This window comes from Montipora foliosa, chromosome 6 (genome assembly GCF_036669935.1).
Source record: "Montipora foliosa isolate CH-2021 chromosome 6, ASM3666993v2, whole genome shotgun sequence".
Classification (NCBI taxonomy): Eukaryota; Metazoa; Cnidaria; class Anthozoa; order Scleractinia; family Acroporidae; genus Montipora; species Montipora foliosa.
In genome coordinates this window covers 32,497,019-32,518,348 of record NC_090874.1, presented here as the reverse complement: position 1 = coordinate 32,518,348, position 21,330 = coordinate 32,497,019, and the positions used below count along the sequence as shown (strand labels likewise).

General features: G+C 40.1%; 1 protein-coding gene across 1 annotated transcript; it reads right to left on the bottom strand.

The window, feature by feature from the left end:
• Positions 1 to 6,190: 6,190 nt before the first annotated feature.
• Positions 6,191 to 20,566, bottom strand: LOC138007148 (catalase-like). Its single transcript, XM_068853898.1, has 13 exons — positions 20,347 to 20,566; positions 17,303 to 17,585; positions 16,813 to 16,943; positions 15,367 to 15,417; positions 14,472 to 14,651; positions 13,703 to 13,813; positions 13,149 to 13,229; positions 12,600 to 12,752; positions 11,818 to 11,953; positions 11,121 to 11,197; positions 10,947 to 11,000; positions 8,380 to 8,487; positions 6,191 to 6,480 (listed from the first exon to the last, which is right to left on the bottom strand). The coding sequence occupies exons 1-13, from the start codon at positions 20,401 to 20,403 to the stop codon at positions 6,376 to 6,378; spliced, it is 1,527 nt and encodes a 508-aa protein (XP_068709999.1). The 5' UTR covers positions 20,404 to 20,566; the 3' UTR covers positions 6,191 to 6,375.
• Between the last annotated feature and the right edge of the window lie 764 nt (positions 20,567 to 21,330).

Below are 21,330 nucleotides of genomic sequence, written 5' to 3'. Positions count from 1 at the left end.
ATAACATCGCTGTCAAGGAAAGAGAATCTTCTCAGGGAGTCTAGATCTACCGTGTTCCTTGTGTTGGCCTCTGCCACTGCACCCTGACGGGGCACAGAAATCTGGCAGCCTTGAAAGCCAAAAGTGTATCATAAAGATCAAGAATGAACTTTCTCAGAAACCATAATTCCATTGCTGGCTCAACACAAGCTTTAACGCTCCGTTCAAGTGTTGCAGCATTTTGACCTGGGTCTTCCTGGACATGCAACTGCAGTTGCAATTATATGGACGTTAGGTACGTGGGGAGCTTGACAAACTCGGGCAAAGGCGCTCAGTTTTTCATAACAAGAAAACACCAGACGATCATTCCCCTCCAAGAAATTAGTCGTTGTGGATCACAAAGTATAACTTGAAGTTACGGCAAGAACTTTTGGGCAACGGTTGCAGCCTTTTCCTCTTCCAACAACCTTTCAAATGTCACCGGTCCAAATTGCACTAACAAGTGCTGATTATACTTCTCACTTCGACCACTGGTGAGTCTCACTGTATGACCTTGGTGCTTGGCCAATTAGATTCTTCCATAACAGCTTGGCCTCGTAGCTCTGACGAAAAAGTCGAATCCAGAGGCTGCCAAACTCTAGGAGTTCCGGGATGACTAGACGATTCTCTATATTATCAAGGGTATAAGAGAAACAAAAGACATTGAGCCCCCTAAGCCTGGTTTACACGTAGACACAAGCATAAGCACAAGAAATCAGCGTGTAAACCGAGCATAAGCACAAGAAACCAGCGTGTAAACCGGAGCGACGCAAGCGTAAGCGCAAGCATAAACGCAAGCACAAGAAAATGAAAATTGTTCCTTTTTCTTGTGCTTGTGCTTATGCTTGTGTCGTTGGGTGACCTGTGTAAACCAGGACAAGCATAAGCACAAAAAAAAACAGAGAAGCACGCTTTTTTAATTTACAGGCTTACTTTGTAAAGTGTTTTAAACTAGATTTTTATTTCTTACCCGAAATAAAAATCCCGATCCCCCAGCCTGCGCTTCCTCACCTGGTTATGAAACTCGTCTTGCTCTTTCCGCCTACGAAAGATTTCCCTAACCTAAACCCTTTTTGGCTTATCTATTATTGCCCCTTCCCTTCGCCTTCTCCTTCTTCGCAATGGAAGAACAAGCAACAACATGTCCTCGTCGCTAAGCATCTCCTTGGCGTCCGCCATTTTGGATTTAAAAGTTTGTTGCCAAAATATTTGTTTACTGCACCTGCGTATGTTACCTTGTGCTTATGCTTACAGCACGTGTAAAAAACAACCTTATGCTTGCACTTATGCTTATGCTTGCGTTGTACGTGTAAACGCGCCTTAAGGGAACATAAATGCTATTCCATCCAACGCTGCTTAACTTGGTTGACACTTGCACCGTCTCTCATGGCTGCACTCTGATTCCGTACTCCACAGTCAGGCACTGGTAGACATACTGCCCTAAATGTGCCATTGTTCTCTGGAAAAGGCCAGAGCAGGTCTATTTTGTCGATTGGGATACCGGTCTACAAAAACTCACTGACCACTTCAAGTCGGTACGTTGGTTCTTCCAATGGCAAAGAAGGGCAAAGTGCTATCCATATTAGTAATATTCCTCCCCCTTAAATGTCACAATTATCGTCTGTTCTTTCAATTTCGACTGTTTCAACTTTTCTTCCCCGTTGTAGCGTTTCTTGGAAGAAATATGGGTGTTCAGAACACTTTTCTCAGTGGAAAGGATTTCTCTGCAAGCACTATAAAACAGCTTTCCCTCTCTAATACTGAATAAGGTATTTGCCAGGGAACTGTTTTAACTCGGTCATGTATGGCAGTTTTCGTGTTAGCACAGTGCCCTCTACGCTTATATTTACCAGCAGTGGACTCCAATTTGTGCAGTAGCTGGGCGGCCTGGCCTATTTTCTGCTTCGCGAACCCTTAAATGACCTGCAAGTCACTTCGTGACGCAACATATCCTCTACCTCTGAAATGACGATTATCAGCCATTCTTAATTTTCCCTGGAGTGACTGTCAATTTAGATTACCCTGTCCCAGGACCTGTGGTAGCAGTTGTAAAATGTAAACGTTGTATCCTTGGACTGGATCTGAACCCGGAGTACCCATTGTGAAGGAACTGTTTTTATTCACTTAACAACTAAAGCTCAACTAGCTGACTATTGCACCGATTATTTATAATAGTGGTTAAGTCTAGTACTTGATTTTAAAATGGTTAGCTTTCACTTGAGGTTTGGTAACCGACATTTTCCCCTGTTTAAACTTGTTTCTTAGCCGGTGATACTAAACGTTTACAGCGGCATTCGGAAGAGAAATTGAGTGACAGGGTTCACTAATCGTTGTTTATCCAATTGCCGTTCCATTCTTGAACGCCATTCGCGTTACAATGACTACGACACCATTGCAGGTTAATTAAATATTCCACTGTGTCCACCGGATAAAATCTACGCATTTCTACTACCCCCTGAATCTTACCAAAAATACCCGCAGAAGACTCTCCGCACAAAGACACTACTTAGCAGGGAAGGAACAGGAAGGACTTTTCCCGACACGGAAAAAAAAATACTAAAACGGAGAAATTCCACTCAGATTCTGACTGGATTGTCATATGGTAACCCAGTAAAAAAAAAAGCAAAATTTGAAAGGGCCTAGTGTGGGGTCGTGAGTTCAACTCCGGTCGGACCAACACTCAGGGTTTTAAATGACTGAGGAGAAAGTGCTCCATTTGTAATTACATCTGCAAATGGTTACACTTTCAGGTCTTCTTGGATAAGGACTATAAACAGTAGGCCGCCCCGTCTCACAACCCTTGGTCGTGACCTCACAAACTCTGTAGGACGTTAAAGATTCCACAGACTGTTAGAAAGGAGCAGGGCACGGAATTCTTGGTGTCCTGAGGCCCGTTTATCGAAAGTCCCGAAACTTTACGGGCCATTTTCGGGTGTCTTAATTTCTTCTGTATCTCAAGAACGGAGAGGATTTAAGTCGTCAAACTTCACAGACTTGTTTCTTTAAGTTAACTTGAAAACATGTTAAAAGATCGGCTTTCCAAAACAAGCGGTTGGCAGTTTCACTAATGGCTTTTCGGGACTCTTGAGAAACGGGTCCCTTGTCTGATCTGGTGTTCTGTATGGGGGCATCTTTCATTTCCCTTATGGATTGTAAACTGCGTAACAAGCACTCTGGCCAAAGTTGTAAATTAGGACTGAAATGCCCCGCGGGGAGTTGTGACAAATACATCTACCTCACCTACTAAGACAAAGTATGAAGAATGATAAGCCGTTAGCCTCCTCTATATGACAACACGTATAAATTAAGTATTCATCATAGCTTTATCAAATAAGGTTTAATTAAGCTTGTCATGACTCTGAGGAAATCGGGAATGGAATCCGGGACACATTGGACGATGGCGGTTGTTCTCACTAAGTTCAAACCCTGCTCTCCTCGATCATAAACAATGTCAGTGGACATAAACACGCGCACATTATTGGCAAAGACAAGGACACGTATACCTACTATCCTATGATTTTGCTGTTGGCTGTAATCCAACCTACTACCCCAAGTGATTAGCCTTGAGTCAGTCCCGCACCAAACTACTCTAATCAAGGCTTGTTTATTTTGTTTGATTTTGTTCGGTTTGACTATGAATAGCCCTTAATCACACGGCAGCCATGTATAGTCCCGAGAGATTGAAAGGTTTTGTTTTTTGCGCCCTGAAACTCGTTCCCAAACATTTCAAATTGAGGCTCGTGGTAGGAAATCTATCGCCTATGGCCAATATGACCGCCGCGCGAATAAGGACAATAGCGTGTGTTTGTCTCACGATGAAGGCAAGAGACATTTTGCTAATGGTAAGTTGATGGTCAATGAACCCTGGGAAGTTCCTGTCCTTTGTAAAGGAAAACGGACAAAACTCCCCACAAAGGACGCATTGAGAACGTTCCGTATGTACTGGTGTTAGTCTGTGTCTACCTCGTTTTTAATTGTTTCGTTTTTCTCCTGTGTATATGTTGTGGTTTAATTTTGTTTTGGTTTAAATTTTACTTAAACCGGCTCATTTTTGTTCAAACCAGTTTACATTTTTTTTTTGGGGGGGTGTAGTTAAAAAAAACAGGGGCCTGGTTTTTTAGGGGGTCTAAAAAGAACTAGATACCTTTTCCTCCCTTCTACCCACCTATACCCCTCCCTTGTCATCTCTAGTACCTCTATCCTACCCCAATCGTCCTTTACACCTCTATCCCCTCCTATACCTCCTGTATACTTAACAAAACTTACCCCTGGATCTGCTGCCTACTCCTCAATCCACTTGACCACGCAAGCAATTGATGCAAATTTCTCAAAATAATTTATAAATGAATATTTTATTATTCACCCCAGGCCACTCTCAGTCAAAAGTTTGATTTATACACAAATATGCAATACGATACCAGAGCCACGTATGGCAGAGTCACGCCAACGCAATTGCGTAAATGAAATAGATTTCTATAGAGAAATAGAAGAATTGAAAGGCCAGGTAAAAGACAATGGCAATGGCAGCTCCAACATTCCTCTGTTTGAAAATCTGAGACAAATGTTTATGAATCTTGTATTATACAAGTTATATTGCCAAAGGAATGATTAAAGAATATCACCGTTTTTCCATTTTGAAAAGTAGTCCTTCTTTTGAAAGACAGAAAAAAGGCTTAGCTCTGACGAAGGGCTAACTCGAAACGTCAGCTTTCAAATTTCTTTACAGAGGTCAATTTACCATATAAACTCAGTTGATAAACCCTTTTCTTTATTTCACTTCCCCACTGACCCTCGCTGCACCACAGCTTCTTTACAAACTAAACCCCTTTATCCTACATGTGAAAGAATGCTCTACTTTCACCAACCACGAACCGATATTCTTAACCCAAAAACCAAGACAATGGTTGTTTCAGACTAAACACTGCAAATAAGTGATTACGGGCTCCAATCACTACAATGCGTGCCAATCCTGTACCTGGAATGCAGTGTGTGACACTTGTGGACTCCAGACTAACCCTAACTCGTAGTAAAAGCCAACCGTTTTATAATAGGTTCTTATTAGACTTAAATACTGCTACTCAGCACTATTTGAAATGGGTGCTTTATAGACTTAAATATTGTTTATCAGTAATATTTGTGGGAAGTCTGCAGTTGTCATACACCTCCTGAAATGCTAACCGTTTTAAATAAGTCCGTAAACCTAATTGAGAGCTTAACCTTAATCATTAAGCTGAGCATTTAACCTCAAACACTAAAAATTATTCTTCACATGCAATAAATAACTATTATTTTATTTGATAGCACCAGAGACAACAATCCATCATAACAATAAAATGATTTCTCTAGTTTATTTTATACATACTCCATAAAATTAATTTCAAAAAGATATCCAAATATGTTAAAATGGGCAGTGTTCTAAAAATATAAAACCAGTTAAAAAATTTTTAACGGGTTTGAAAAAAAAAAGAACCTTTCAAACCAAAAACAAAATTAATCCACAACATATACGTTCCACTGCATGATACCAGTCAAAAGCAAAAAAAAATAAAAAACCCTTGGTATTAAAGAAGCATTTGGCGTCTGTGTGTCTGGTACTCCCTTGGTACCAGAAAAAATACAGTGAACATTGTTTGTTGGCCTGGTAAATGCCTATTGGTGGTTTTGTTTCTGTTGTTCACATGTCTGCTACTCGAAGAGCCACGAAGTCCCCTCTATGACTTTATCACGGTAATTACTTTGTTTGTATCTAGTTGAACACACGAACCCTAGCAATTGGGAAGAGCAAATCAAACGGATCTGATTCGAGCCAAACGTTAGTTTTTGATGGAAAGGGAAACTGGTCAACCCAAAGAAAACCTCTCCGAAGGGAATAAAGATGATGAAACAAATTAATAACCTCGTCCCCAGGGCGCTCAGGAGCCCATCGCATATGACGTTGAGTCTGGGAATCGAACCGTGTGCAACCTCATTCTCAGAGTCCTCTACCTTCCGGTTCGAGGGAGGAGGAGGAGGGGGGGGGGGGGGGGCAAGAGAAAGGACCCTGGAAACAAGAAAGGACCCTGGAAAGCAGGCCGCAATTGTGAAGGGGTGAAGTGGGGTGGGTAACATTAGAAAGCATGCTCTAGCCACGCTGATCTTTTCATTTTACGAGGGTACCAAATGACAAACTACGTACAACTGCGTTTAGATTTATTAACTTTATCCCACATTACATGCACTTTTGTCTCATTTGAATCAAAAAACAGTATGCCACGACGTAATCCATCATTAGCAAAACATACGTCACTCGTCAATTTACATTGTTTTAGCTCACACAATATTTCTCAATTGAGCTTACAAGGGTGGTTTTCTGAGCAGCTAGGCTGGCACTTGAGGTTTGATAGCACTATCACTGTTATAACTGGCCAATGCCTTTTTTAATTTGTTACCAAAGTCAACATGCACTTTGGTAAAGTTATCCACCTGAAACGAAAATAATTGAAACAATAATTAGTAATTTATATCTCGTTTAAAAGATCAATGTCCAGTTACAGTAAAAATCAAAATTAGCGATAGTCGCGACGTTTCGACACTACCAGTATGATTATTTTTGACACTTTTCCGACACATCGCCGGAATTTGAATGAACTAGTCAAACACGTTAATGCCTGGAAAACTGATACTAACAGTGTCAAGACTTCGACTAGAGCTGTTTTGACTTTTGTAGTAAAAAGAAAAACTAGCAAATATGAGCAAAACTGTCGCTTTCCCATCAAGCGTTGTAAACTTGAGGCAATCGATTGAAAATCGCCCTCACGATGCGATTGCACAATTAATTAGCGGGTTGCAACAAGTGAGAGGATATTAAAATTATCATCTTGGGGTATAAGAGAAAACGCTGATTTTTCTTCGCTGCACAGGTTTACCAGTCTTAACGACATAAAAGCTTTACGTAATAAAACGTCTGCATCACCATATGACACTTTTTTGCCACCAAGAGTCGCATCCATCTTGTTCCGGCCTTGAGTTTATGGGCCTCCCTTAATTGCAGACTTTTCTAAACTGACTTCAATAGTGGTTTTGCTTTATTATTGCCGGATTGACACACTTCGACATATGATTTTCTTGAAAGTGTTATTACGTAATGCGCCTCGCCTTTAATTAACAGTTTTGCTTTTCAATGCAGTCAATCGTGTTAACGGTTCCTAACGGCAAATTTAAACCAAATCAGTCAATCAAACCGCTGCGGATGTGATCTTTGAACCCCTTCCGCTACAGTGATTGGCAAGAAGAAGAGAATTGGAATTTGAAGTTCAGAGTCTACAAGTTAGTAAAAGGCGCAACTAAGATTTTTGCCAAAACCGTGTGATACTCGAGCAAATCACGTTGTAAAAACTTGTTTTTGCCTGAATTTTCTCACTTAATTAAGAACCAAAAATGACCTCAACCATATGCCCATAACCCAGAAGTGTCGATTTCGCTTATTTGGCCTTGGCCCATTAGTTTATGGTATTATCTTAATTTAGAACGGGTCCCGCCTTATTTTGACCAATTAGATTGGGCCTGAAGACCACAACTCCCTTGATTAGCCTGCAACTAAGTAGTCGCGCGAGGGATTGCTCGCGCTTAAGGTGATTCCCAGGTATTGGATTGCGCAACCCAACTGCGCATACTTTCTTGCGCCATTGGCACGTGCATTTGCTCGCGCACATTGATAAAATGGCGGATTTTCACTTACGCCAAGCTTAATCTGTCAAGGAATGGCTATTTTCTTCTGAACGAGCACGGTGACCCCCTCTTTTTAATGGTTTTATGTTCTCGAAATAGGTACACCGAGAACATATTTTAAGGAGAAAAAAAGCTGGATGGAAGAAGTTGTAGTATTTATATATAAATGACGTGAAAAGAAAACTGCATTTGAAGGCAGACACGGATTGTGAGGTGATGTACCGGTCCAACTTGCAAGCTCGAGCAATTTGAAATCATTTTACTGAAAGATTTTATCCCGGACAAACAAGTACGCTGAATTTTTCAGTAATATTCAGTAGCTTTTGCTATATAACTACAATTTTTCCGGTTGATCAAGTTTCGAAAGCTTAAAATAAAGGGCATGCATCGCGAAGACGAACACAGTGATCCCATCTTTTTAATGCTTTTTTTTTTTTAATGTCCTTGTCATGAATATCAATTTTGCCAAGTTTGACAGAAATCTGGATAGACTTAAAGTACGTCATTTTCAAGGAAATTACCTTAAGCATTCCTAAAAATAGATAATACCGAAAGCTGATAGGCCGCATTCATCATCTCAGATCGAGACTTGTGGGTTATGGATTTCTGGCTCGACCCAGTGTTTTTGAAAGTAAAAATGATTTGAATACTTACAGCTCGCTTCTGGAGAAACTCTTTGGCATCCTTAAGGTGACCTGCAATGTTATTTACCAAGCGGTCCCTTGCATCTTCACGCAGCGTTTTTTCCCAGAAAACAGTCACCTGGGGAAAAAAAAAGCTAGAAGGTTTAAAAAAATACCTATGGCATCAATGTAATCGGAATTTTTGTTCTCGGTGCGTTTTTATTTAAAAAAAAAAAACATTACCTTCTTTTATTAACGATGAATGTGTTAAATTGAGCGAGTAGCAAGAAAGCGCATTGGCAAATGGTTATCAAGCAATAACGTATGTCAACGAAACCAAATTGTCATGGTCGCAAGTGTTAGTAGCTAAATGACAAGGCCTTTCGTAGGAGTACTGGGATGGGAAAACATGAGACACGGTCCACCTTCCTCTCCCATTCCCGAATCAAATCTCCAGATTTGATGAAGATTGATAATCTAGTTATTTGAGACCAGGGCCGTAGCCAGAAAAAAATGATATGACTGAGGCAACGCCCATGGTTAAATTGTCTTCGGAGGCATTTTAGGTCTTTATGATGAGCACATTTTAAAGACAACACCGGAATTACGCTTTATTTTTAAAAATCACGAAACAATGACTGAGGCAAACGCCTTGGTTTGCATTATATTGGCTACGGCCCTGGAGACTCGGTGTTTTCTTCTAGTAGTGAGCCTGTAAGAAATTTAGGTGCATGGTTCGACAGTAACTTTACCATGAGCACGCATGTTACTAAAATATGTGAAGCTAGTTCTTTTATCTTCACAACATAAAGTGTGTTAGAAAGCTTTTAAACCAATAAATTACGGAGACTCTAATACATGCATTTGTGACGAGTCGCCTGGACTATTGTAATTCGCTACTGTATGGGTTACCGAATTATCTTATCTCTAGGGTGCAACGCGTGCAAAGCACAGCTGCCAGACTAATTCTTTAGGCACCTAGATATTGCCACATCTGACTGCCTGAAAATTAGACGTAGAATCGACTTTAAAATAATATTAATTGTAGACAAAGCCATTAATGGGGCCGTCCCAAATACATACGTGAATTAATAGGGATCTTTAGATCGGAGGTCAAGGAGTACGAGTTTTCCGTTCTGAGCAAGCGCACTTCGATTAAATGTTGTCTTATAAACCTTATGCGCATGCTTAGTACGGAAAACTCGTACTCTTAGTGGACCTCGTCGTCTGATCTAAAGGACCTTATTATCTTTAAAGCCTGTTTTAAGTTACAGTCTGAGATCTAACAATAAGTGTATGATTAAACCTCTGACAGTAAGAATACACTGGCAACTCTTGGCCATGGAGATCGAGCCTCCACGACCGTGGAATAGATTACCATTAGAACTTATGGAAGAAAACTCAAGACCTATTTCTTAAAGAAGGCGTCTCGCAACTAGTCAGCAGTAAGGATGTTAAATTCTCAAGCCTTTGCATATAATTTGTGCTTGATTGTTTAGGTATTCATATTTAAAGGAAGTTACGATTACTATATATTTTCATAGGCTTCTTGTTAAGTGTAGCACTTTTAATACTATTTGTCAAAAGCGCATTTGAAAACGGTAATGTCGGTAATATAAATAAATGTTATTATCCAACTGCTTTAGTTACTGTACAAAAAATGCACGAAACGAGTACAAATATTCCACGATATCGATATTGTACAGTTAGTTATTAGTATACTTGGTTATTGTACAGTAGCAGACTGCTTTGACTAGTTTAGCTGCTGACGTTGCTCCGCGCGCACAAATCTGTCACACGTTCTCGGTTGTTCACAATTCATTTGCTAAAAAGTTTAGTGCCAAAGACAAAGTCGGATAATAAATACCTTATTAGATGTTTTGGTGTGTACTGAGTATCGCTGAGTATTTCTATTCGTTGTTTGTATTTTGACTCGCCCTAGCGGGCTCGTCAAAATACAGTACAACTCGTAAAAATACTCAGCGATACTACACACCAAAACATCTAATAAGACTATATTTATCATTATTATTATTAGGAGAGGTCCTGGGAACGAGATTGCCAGCAGAGTTCTTTTAGCAAAATTGAAAATTATCCCCATCTCCCTCGTCCTCTACGTCGCCAGTTTTTGTTGGTACATCTATGACGGCTTTATGACTGTTACGTCTTCTTTCCTCTCCCTCTTACAGTGCAACGCGCCTTACCGTAGCCACCCAACAAACTTTTACATTTGACAATTACGTGCAAATACGTCAACTCAACAACCCATGCGACGGTGTTCAACTTACAACCGTGCGAAATTTGCAAAGAGGCGTGACTGTCAATCAAATTTACACACCCTGATTGGCGGACAATTTGTGAAAAACTTTGTCAGGTGGCCACGGTAAGGCGCGTCGCACTGTAATATCCTTAACCATTACAATTCGCAGTCCTCAAGTCGACGGGACAGATGTACCACACAAAGTGTAGTGAGCGTGGGATAATGATAAAATACACACAGCTGCTCAGAATTCTGACGATTGGGGAAAAAAAAAAGAATCGCAAAAGCACAGGTGTGTTCTGTCCTGGGTCGGCAGCAGTTAAAGAAAATTATTTTACCTGGGAGTAGTTGTCTTCTTCCCCTGACTCATGGCGCTTGCAGTCACCAGATGCCTAGCGTGAAAACGACGCAAATTTTTGTGAGCAAAATTGACACTCTCAACCAACAAGTGCAAGATTTGACATTTGTTTCTTATAGGGAAATCATTTAGGAATGATAAATTATGTCCTCACTTGAAATTTGCTTGGTGCATACTTCATGTCGCACTTAGCACCGCTAAAGCTGTTAGGGTAGTAGTTGGGGCAACCACCTGAAAAAAAAAGTGCTTATCAACATGAGCATGAATTATATGCAAACTCACTCATTAGCGTGAATCACATGCAAACTCATCCATTAGCATTAAATAATATGCGAACTCCCTCATTAGTATCAATTACTTGCAAGGACTAGGAGCCTGTGTAATTTTACAAATAATGTATGGAATAATTAGCGCTTTTGCCACCCAAGAACTTATTAGTTTTGATGCTAATAACGGACTCGTTATCAAAGCTTAAAGACTTAAAATTGGAGATTTAACCAAGTTTAACACTACAAATTCTTTTGCCTTTGAAGTCAATTTGTAAATAGCGCTATGCCTGATCTGCGAGCAATCTCGTAGTTAATGAAACAAAATTAATTAATGACGTCAGCAAAGCCAGGCTTGAATCAATCAAGCCTGGCAAAGTTTGTCTGTCAAAGAAGCCTCAACCTTGTAACTTTATGTTGAAGGAACCTTTTCTGATCAGAAAATAAACTGCAATTTAAGTTTCCCGTAGTCCAGGATTGGCTTAATGCGGCTTTGAATAACTGGGCCCTTTTTTTCTACGCCGAACTAAGCTAGTGATCATGAATTTTACTCCAGTCATTCAAAGGACTAAGGTGATTAGTTACCTTGATTTTCAAAGGTCTGGGGTCCGTCTCTTTGGTTGTTGCTGACTCTAGTTTTGTAAGGACAGTTCACAGGCAGCTGTATGTAGTTGGTTCCCAATCGGTGAAGATGGGTATCGTGGTATGAGAACAGGCGACCCTGCATGAATATTAAAAGAAGATCGTGGAAAAAAGCGTGTGATAGTCACTCAGGAAATCACAAAATGCAGAGCTGTTGTGATATACAAGTCAAGTCGAGCGAATGGACATTGGAAAAACGCAACTTATTTTTTGCAAAAATTAAAATTCTGGACTTACTTTTCGAAGTCCGATTAGCCTTGTTCTCCTTTCTTTTCAGTTCGTTTACCAGTCGAGGGCGTTTTTGCACAATATTTTCGGTATTTGGTTTTGAATTACTTTGTGAAAGCAAAATTAAAAACACCGCGGAACTGAAATTTAGCTTATGAAACTGGCTAAAATATTTAGTTCGCCCGATGTAAAGGAACTCGCAATCCGGAATTCAGCAAATGTGAGGCTTTGGAATGCGGAATCGAGAGCGTGGATTCCGGAATCCATTGTATGGAATCCAGAATGTACAGATTTTAGATGGAATGCAGGATCTATCGTTGGCGGATCCCGTGAGTTTGGAATCCGGGATCCACGCCTCGGGATCCGGAATCCATGGAATGGAATCTGCAATACGAGGACCTCATGGATTTCTTTACATAGGGCGATTCGATTTAGTGATCAATAGAGTGATTTAGAAAAGCTAAATGAAAAGTAAAAAATACGGTGGACATTTTTACCTGCAGCATCTTATCTGGAGAGGCTTCAATTCCAGGAACCATGCTAGCAGGGTTGAAAGCACTCTGTTCTATCTCAGCAAAGTAGTTGGACGGGTTGCGATCGAGCACCATCTTGCCAACAGGAATAAGGGGATACTCGGAATGAGGCCAGATCTGTAGTGAAAGTTCCAAAAACATTAGCAACCATACTCGAGTGGATTAATTCAGTCAGGCTGGGGAGGTGGGAGAATTGCCCTGCGGATTTTGAAATTCTGGGCATCGGGTTTCCAAAAATGTCACGTCCGGTGCTTTCAGAAATACGTCCGCTTCTTTACAAAACTTTCGAAAACCCTGGACTTATTACTTGCTAAGAGTTAATTTGCTTTGATTCCTGTACAGTTTCCCCAATTAGTGTCATAGCACTAAATACACTTGACACTACAAAAAGAAAAGTTACGGTTTAGAATATCCTATAATTCTTGAGAGGATGAGGGACCACACGTCGTTCAAAAATGACTGAAAGAATTATTTCTGTCGTCCTGATCTTCAAAAGAACACTTGTGGCTTTACCTTAGTCAGGTCAAAAGGATTCCATGGGGACTTTTCAGCTTGTTCAAAAGTCATAACCTGCAGATACATGGTCCAAGATGGCTAAAAAAAAGGAATCACATGAAAAACATGGTTTTTAGTAAGGCCTTTCCAGCTACAGAAGGTTCATTACAATTAGCCAATATAAAAAATACCATAATACTCCTTGTTTGTCCCTCCAAAATTTTGAATAAGCATTGTTTCCAGTTTCTCAAGAGAAAATAAAAACAATTCTTATGCAAAATCTTCTGAATTGTTCGCTCTCTGTGGGATGTTTTCAAGGTAAATGAAAAGAAAATTGATAGAAATAAGCACAAAAACTGAGACGCTTGTTGGAGGCAGACCCGAGTTGGCCAGAGCTGAAAGCACTGAGTCGTGAAGATATATGTATCCAGGGATATCAAACCAGAACAACTCCAGCAGGTGGACAGATGAAGACTCCGGCCGAATTCTCAAGTCCGAAGTCAAATCCTCCTTATAACCCCATGCCGTTTCCGTTGTGCTCCCTACTACATTCACAGAACTTTTTGACTTACGGGTTTTCCGTCGGCTATAGCGTTGTACAGCTTTCGGTTGTTATAATCAGGATCAGACCCTGCCAGCTTTTCTGCTTTGTCGGCAGAGAGGTTTTTCACACCTCGATCAGTCTGTAAAAAGAGAATGTAAGGAAAAAAACAACATTTATTTACAATGGAGAGCAGGAGTGGTGCTGTGGTGAGAGCACGGAAACCGCTACCCATTCTCAAGGATGGTGTCTACTAATCATCCAAGGTATTTTTGCCCCGGTTTATGATTATGCAGGAAATGTAGGTCTTAACAAGTGTCATTGAAATCCAAAAAGAAAATTGGGGCTAACCACGCATTTTTCCAAGATAATCCATGAATAATATTTGTAAAAAGCTATAAAATACAAAGCAATGTATGGCGTTCTTTCTCAAATTGAAGCTTAATTATCTCTCAAAAATGCATGGTTACCCCCCAATTTTCTTTTTGGATACCACGACTACTTAATAAGATCTACGTTATCCGGATAGTTTTAAACCGAACAAAAATATCCCTGTATTAGTAAGCATCACCGATAGGAAACTCGAGTATCTCGGGATGCGCAGACCGTATGCGAAATAACAATAGTGGGCAGCGTCCTTAAAAAGTGCTTCAGTAGGGTTTAAACTGTGCAGAGGATAAGCACTATTTTGTGTATAATGTTTGATTTTGTCCTCTAATTTTTCCTGCAGACACTAAATTCCACATAATTACGTCATTCAATTTTAGGACCCACGACAAACACTGATTTTTTTACAATACCTTGCAATGAAATTTGCAGTAGACAGCCTCCCCTTTGTCATTCACCAATTTGAAGGTGTGGCTTCCATATCCGTTCATGTGTTCATACCCATCGGGAATGCCACGATCACCGAACAAGAAGCAAACTTGATGAGTGGTTTCAGGTCGAAGAGTGATGAAATCCCAGAACATGTCAGGGTCCTAAAAAATTCAAGCTGGTGATTTTAATACACTAGCCCATCAAATCATAAAGCGTTTTGTCAACAAAGTGACAGCTGGAAGTTAAAATGATCGTCGAGGTTAGCAGGGAAGACTGATAAAATCCAGGCTTGCACGGGACACGGACCCATGACCGTGCGATTGCGCATGCACTGCACTGCTCTACCAACAAAAGTCAACTGGAAACTGGTCACTTGTGAGTTCGACTTATATCCCGTAAGAAGAGAATGGGGTTTCATTTTATGACCATTCCACAGTTCAAAGATATCATGTAAAATTTCATATATTCTTGGTTTGCACACACATGATTAGACGGCCATGCAAAATGTCGCGTTTTGGACGATGACAGGGCCAAATTCCTAAAACACTTTTTCGTTATTGTTCAGTACACCAACATAGCCGCCATGACGTCTGTTGCAAGTCAAGGATTGTACAAGACACTGGATGATGACGAATGTTAGTCATAGCAGTTATGGATTTTCTAAAGCAGAAACGAAAGGAAAGCCTGACAACTTCAGGCTCGGATTGGATTTGAACCCATCAGCTTTGAACTATACCAGTTAAGGTGTGTATCCAACTAAGTGCTGGTCATTCAGTTGTGCGTTTGTTCTCCACAATGTAGTAATGAGTATTCAAGATAAATCATCTGTATCTTTAATGTTGGTTTACGTAGCATAAATACAAATTTGCTGCATACCTTCAGATGAGTAACTGGATTCCTCTTCTGGGTGTGAATGAAGCTGGGAAACTGCAAAAAGTAACATCAAGTGAAGAAATGTGTAAATCTTTTCAGTAGTGTCCGAGGGTTTGTTGGGAAAAGCATCTGCAGTTGGGCCCGGTTGTTCAAAAGCCGATTAACGCTAATCCCAGGTTATAAATTAACCAATGAGTTTATTTCTCTACTCCCAAATGCTGTTCAACGCTGATATTTGGAAATAATTTACATTAGAAGAAGTCAATCTTGAAAAAAAAAATAATAATAAGCAAAAGAAACTTTCACCCTAAAGTTGGAAATACGAACGAACGTTTATGCTAATCCTGGATTAACTTGATCGGCTTTCGAACAATCGGGCCCTAAGTTCTCCCTTGCAGCAGTCGAACATTCAACCTTCCAATGACTATTTTGGACGCTCTTCCACTGATCTACAGATGTGGTGGAGCTTAGGCCATTGAACTAAGTCAGGTGACATATGTGCGGCTGCAGCAATACTGGTAGGACGGAAACTATCGAAATGGAGCATTCTCGCAATCATTATTGAAGGAGACAGCGAAACGCTGTGTTATCCCCGGTAAATCAATGAAAAAGCGTACCTTTTTTATGGAGACTAGTGAATGGTTAGAAAAAAGCATGCGAATTACTTAGGGCCAACTCTTAGTAACTTGATAGATTAAGTCTTAGGTCTAAACTGCAATCAGGTTCACAATCAGACGTGGCTTAATAATGCTACTCTCAGACTGGTTTGAACGGTAATATTGAATGCATAAGTTACTGCTATACGCGGAATAACACCCTATGCTAGTGTCTTCATTAGCAGTGACCTAGGGCTAAAATACCTTTCCTGGCGCTCTCATCTTTTTTATCAAACCGTTTATCAAACCTAAGTATCCTGTAAAGAGAGAACAATGAACTGCTTTTATTTATTCTATACCACGGCAAACATTCTGAGAATACATATTCATCGAACAAACCAAACGCCAGTCTGATAAGCGTTTGAATTAGAGCACCAAAAAGCAGTGTTTTTTGCCAAAAGTAAAACTTCTCTGCCAAACCAATCATACAGGTGCGTGGGATAAATTCAAAACTTATCACCACCAACCGGCAGTATCGTCAGCTTTGTTTGCAAGCCTGGCAGATTGATTCGGCCAACGCTTCCTTTACCGTCACGTTGATGACTGCAGCCATTTTCATCAAACATATGTACATCGCATTAAAAGGAAAGGACTTTAAGAAGCGACAATAAAAGGACTCTTAATTATTTCGGCCTTAAAATATGCCTGATGAAGACACCAGCATTATCGTCAGTTCAAACAAGAGTAGCATAAATCATGCACTAACACCTCTGTATTCACTTGAATGAACGTGAAAGTCAGCAATATTCACGAACGAAGTCGTATACAAACAATTAAACCACAGAAAACCAACCAGAATAGGATCCCTAATGAAGAAGATTGGAGTATTGTTTCCAACCAAATCCCAGTTTCCTTCTTCAGTGTAGAACTTCATAGCAAAGCCTCGAGGATCGCGGGCTGTATCTGCACTTCCAGATTCACCACCTAAATATTTGAGGGTATCCAGTCAAGAAGTGATCGCAGTGGTTCATTCAATTAATTGCTGTGAAATTTCACAAAGATAATTTACCGACTCTGATCAATTACGTCACGTATAAAGGGCTAACGGCGATTGAATAAATTTTCAGTGGACACTAATGTAAATTGCTCCAAGTGCGGGGAATCACCCCAATGCCATAACACAGTAGACTTGACAAAATTTGCTATGGTTTTCAGAGGGCTTGAAACTCCAGGAAAACCGTTGTCATTTCATAGCTTTTCATTAACATTCTCTTCCGCTTGGGACACTAAAATTCGCGGCTTATGTAATGTGCCTTAGATATTCGAGACCAGTTTCGACTTACCAACAGTAGAGAAGCGAACCAAACATGGTGTCTTCTTTCCAACTTTGTTAAATATCTTGGCCTTGCAGTACTTGGTGATGTCATGTGTAACTTCAAAGTATCCAAATGCTCCACCTCCCTTTGCATGCACCACTCTCTCAGGGATTCGCTCACGATCAAAGTGGCTCATCTCATCCAAAAACTGGGCGTCCTGTAGCAGGATAGGGCCTTTGGGTCCCACAGTCATCGTGGCTGTCTTTGTGTCAATGGGTGCTCCAAATCCGGTTGTCATAATATCTGGAGACTAAATTATTTTCTTAACTTTGAGTCTATTGGAAAACTGTACAGTGCCTTGTCTCTTTCTAGGCAAGGGCTGCGTCATGATGCTGTTAAGGCCTCTAACATGTAAATACTACCGAGACAATAAACTTAGAAGCCAATAAGTTTTTATGATAAAAACTAAACTAAACAAACATATTTATGCTAATTTACTTGTATATTTTAACTCGCACTGGAAAATGACCTCCGGAAGGTCGAAACGTCGTAACTTTTTATCGTTAGTTTTCATAATAAAATCGATTTCCAAGAATTTACTCATCAAAACCAATAAGTGCAATTAGTATAATTACATATGTGATTATTGAAAATTCTGCGCTGATTGGTTGTACTTGAGGTGATTATTACGCGATAATCACCTATTAGTAAGCGTTTTTTCTTTTTTAAATGGCGGGAAATCATATTAGTGAAGTGCAACGGGAGCAGAAAAGAGCACAAAAGAAGAGGCGACGAAATTTGAGAAATTTACGACAAGAAAGCCTCAGCTTCTCTCGAGCTCGAGAGAAGCCCAGGAAGGAGAAGAATAGAAAATTGAATGAAGAACATCGTAAAGCTAGAGAAGTTTATAAGCATAAACCTTTAAGCCAAACGGCAAACGTCGGAGTGAAATTAGGGTTTTGCCAAAAAAGTAAGATCCCTGCTTGATATTAGCTCATTTCTGTCCTTTTAGCTCCAGATATCAAGAAACTTCTCAAAGGAACAACACAAGTTAAATTGAGAGAAATCTCACTCTTTTATGATTAGCAGGAGCCTGCCGTTTGCCGTTGGCCGTAATCGTCACGCTTAATCTCTCTAATAATTTAATAATTTACAACGGTTGGCTTTCAGGTATTAAATGTCTTCTTTCTCAATGCATGCCTCACTGCCCGGCATATTTTGTAAAAATTGCTAGTTAGGCTTTTTAAGGGAGACGTTTTTTGTATAATTGTCTTCTTAAGACTTTCATCGGGATTCCCATACAAATCCTTATAGTTTTGTTGGCGTTCCCTCACACTGAGCTTGGGGTGCCTCTGGTCTCTCTGATGATTCGCCGTTGGAAACATCTCCTCTGACCACACCGTCTAAGTCTCTCTATTGCCTGGGTAGTGTTATAAATTTTATTATATCTCTCATTTAGTACGCGTGTTGTGATTAGCTAAATTAGCAGGCCGTATTCTAGAGTCTTTTTGATGAACCTTCCGCTTAATTAATTGACTTCGACTAGTTTCGTTTCCCGCACGGCTGATTACCACCTCTAGAGATACAATAAAAAACTTACTAACCTCGTTTTCTCGGTCCGTACTGTAAAATTAGGGATTAGTGTTTTCTAGCCTGCGCGCTTCGCGCTTGGGCCATAAATCAACAGCAAGAAAACGAGCATCCCTAATTTCACAGAACGGACTTCGAACTCAGTTAGTAAGAGGTATGCATGAAATAATTATTTCATTCATCGAGACCTTTCACGGGAACAAATGAGCCCAACAAAATGACCTACTCGCCACTGATAGGTGATAGACCATATTTGTATTCTCAGTTTTTTTTACTATAATTATGTATCCTAAAATAAAGTGTTCTAAAGTATTGGACTGGAACTAGCTTGCAATGGAGGCTAATGCGGAGGAATATATTAAAAAGTATTTGCATTTGAGACGATTCCCCCGCATTAGACTCCATTGCAAGCTAGTTCCAGTCCGATACTGAGAATACGAATATGGTCTATTGGTTCGAATCCTATCAGGGCTACCTTAATTTTTCAGGTGTCTATGAGAGACACTTCGCCCTTGAAAGAGCGAAATGGTCCTCACACGTAGCTGGACAATTTAAACAATTCGCCCTTGTTACACGGCGGCCATATTGTCCCGGGAGACCAAAAAAGCTTTCTTTTACCACGCCAAGCCTCACCCCCATGGTTTCCACTGCGAGGCTTGGCGTGGAAAAACAACGCTTTTTCGGTCTCCAGGGACAATATGGCCGCCGTGTGACAAGGGCGAATTGTTTAAATTGTCCAGCTACGTGTGAGGACCATTTCGCTCTTTCATCCTGTTAGTTTATTTCTATCCCAATTTAAAGCAGATGAATTTTTCTTTGAGATAAATATTAAATGGCATCCATTATAATACACAACTGATTTCCGCATGTCATCTCTTTGAACTGGTGGCTGATACAATTACGACGATTGCGTAAAAAAAACGGTCACGGTTCATGGTTTTACTCCATTATAATACACAACTGATTTCCGCATGTCATCTCTTTGAACTGGTGGCTGATAAAATTACGACGATTGCGTAAAAAAAACGGTCACGGTTCATGGTTTTACACATTATAGCGCATAAATTATGTCGTGTTAATCGTGCAAATATTAATATACATGGATCTTCAGGTAGATTTAATGTGATACACAATCAAGCTTAAATCAAGTTATTCGCAAACGAAAACTTACTAAAATGAATGCTCTAAGATTTATCCTAAATTCAACTTTAAATTCAAAGAACGGCGGAGGACACAGATTTTTCATGAAAGGTTCTTCACACTCGAGGGACTTGACCACTGAAGACACTGAAGTCACGAAAGCTCACTCTTAACTCAAGTTGCGCCAACATAAACACTATGATAAACATTATTTGAAACCTTAAGGGAGGCGAGCATCGCTCACGGTCTTTTTAAATGTGTACGCTGTGTGTAAACGTACCAAGTTAAAGAAAATGGGGAGCACTTTGAATTAAGTGTTGTATTTCTTTAACGCGACCTACCTGTTTGCTTTTTGCGTATTCGCTGAGCTGTTCAGAAGCTGTAGTGCGGTTGGCCATTTTACCGATGGATACTCAAAACCTTCCGTGCGTCGCGTAGTACTACTTTGGGTGTCAAGATGGACAAAATGCACGCTTTTATTGGTAAAATATTGGTTTACGAACAATCTTTTGTTCATAAGATAAAACACTTCCCAAAATAATAATAACTCTTTGTTTCGGTAGCCAATGAAGCTCTGGTGAAAATATCAACGGTGACGTAGCAATATCCCCTGCGGTGTGCTTAGTCATCGTGAGTATTGGCGCACTTGGGCTGCAAGAATATTAACAAGGTGGCAAATAAGTACCCAGCTTATAAAATGCCACGTATTCACAGTATTAAGGAATGAGGACACTTATTTTGACCTTTAACTAAATATTTTTATTGCTTTACAAAGGCTGTCAACCGTTGATACACTTCTTGACAGATCTACGTTCTCCTGTTGTTATTTTCGTTCACGTGTCCTTTCATGCGTAATGTCAATAAAGCTTCAAATTTATGCGGCAGTCCTTTTATTACGGCCGTCAGATCATGTTTCCCTTGGGGAATGAAGCTGGCGAATTGGTCGTCATCGCTGCAATTGTGCAAATAGACTTGTTTCTAGTTTGTACTCAAATGTATTCGACGTACTCAGTGTGGTATGATTTCTGCAGCAGCTCATCAATTTTTTTCTTTTTACCACCCAAAGAGCAAATTAAGCCAAAGGCCTTTGAGAAACATTTCTAGGCTCCTTGTAATGTATAAAGCCTGTCTAAAGAGATGTTTTTATCACTGTACAAAAAAGAATTAGATCTGTGCGGAAATCTTAGCTGAAAATTGAAGTGTCCGAACATTTTAGGGAATGATATCTCTGATATCTTGATTTCAGAAATTGCTAGCTGAACGTTGCATTGCTTTCTGAGAACTTCACAACGAACCATTTGCTCATCCGTGGTAGGCCTGACCTT

What these genes read in the sequence shown, in the direction of transcription:
- LOC138007148 (XM_068853898.1), bottom strand. Translation starts at nt 20,403, where the DNA reads ATGGCCAACCGCACTACAGCTTCTGAACAGCTCAGCGAATACGCAAAA. An exon ending in AATACGCAAAAAGCAAACAG is followed by an intron (nt 17,586 to 20,346) that starts GTAGGTCGCGTT and finishes AAAATAATTTAG; the next exon opens with TCTCCAGATATTATGACAAC. An exon ending in ACTGCAAATTTCATTGCAAG is followed by an intron (nt 13,814 to 14,471) that starts GTATTGTAAAAA and finishes CTCTTTTTACAG; the next exon opens with ACTGATCGAGGTGTGAAAAA.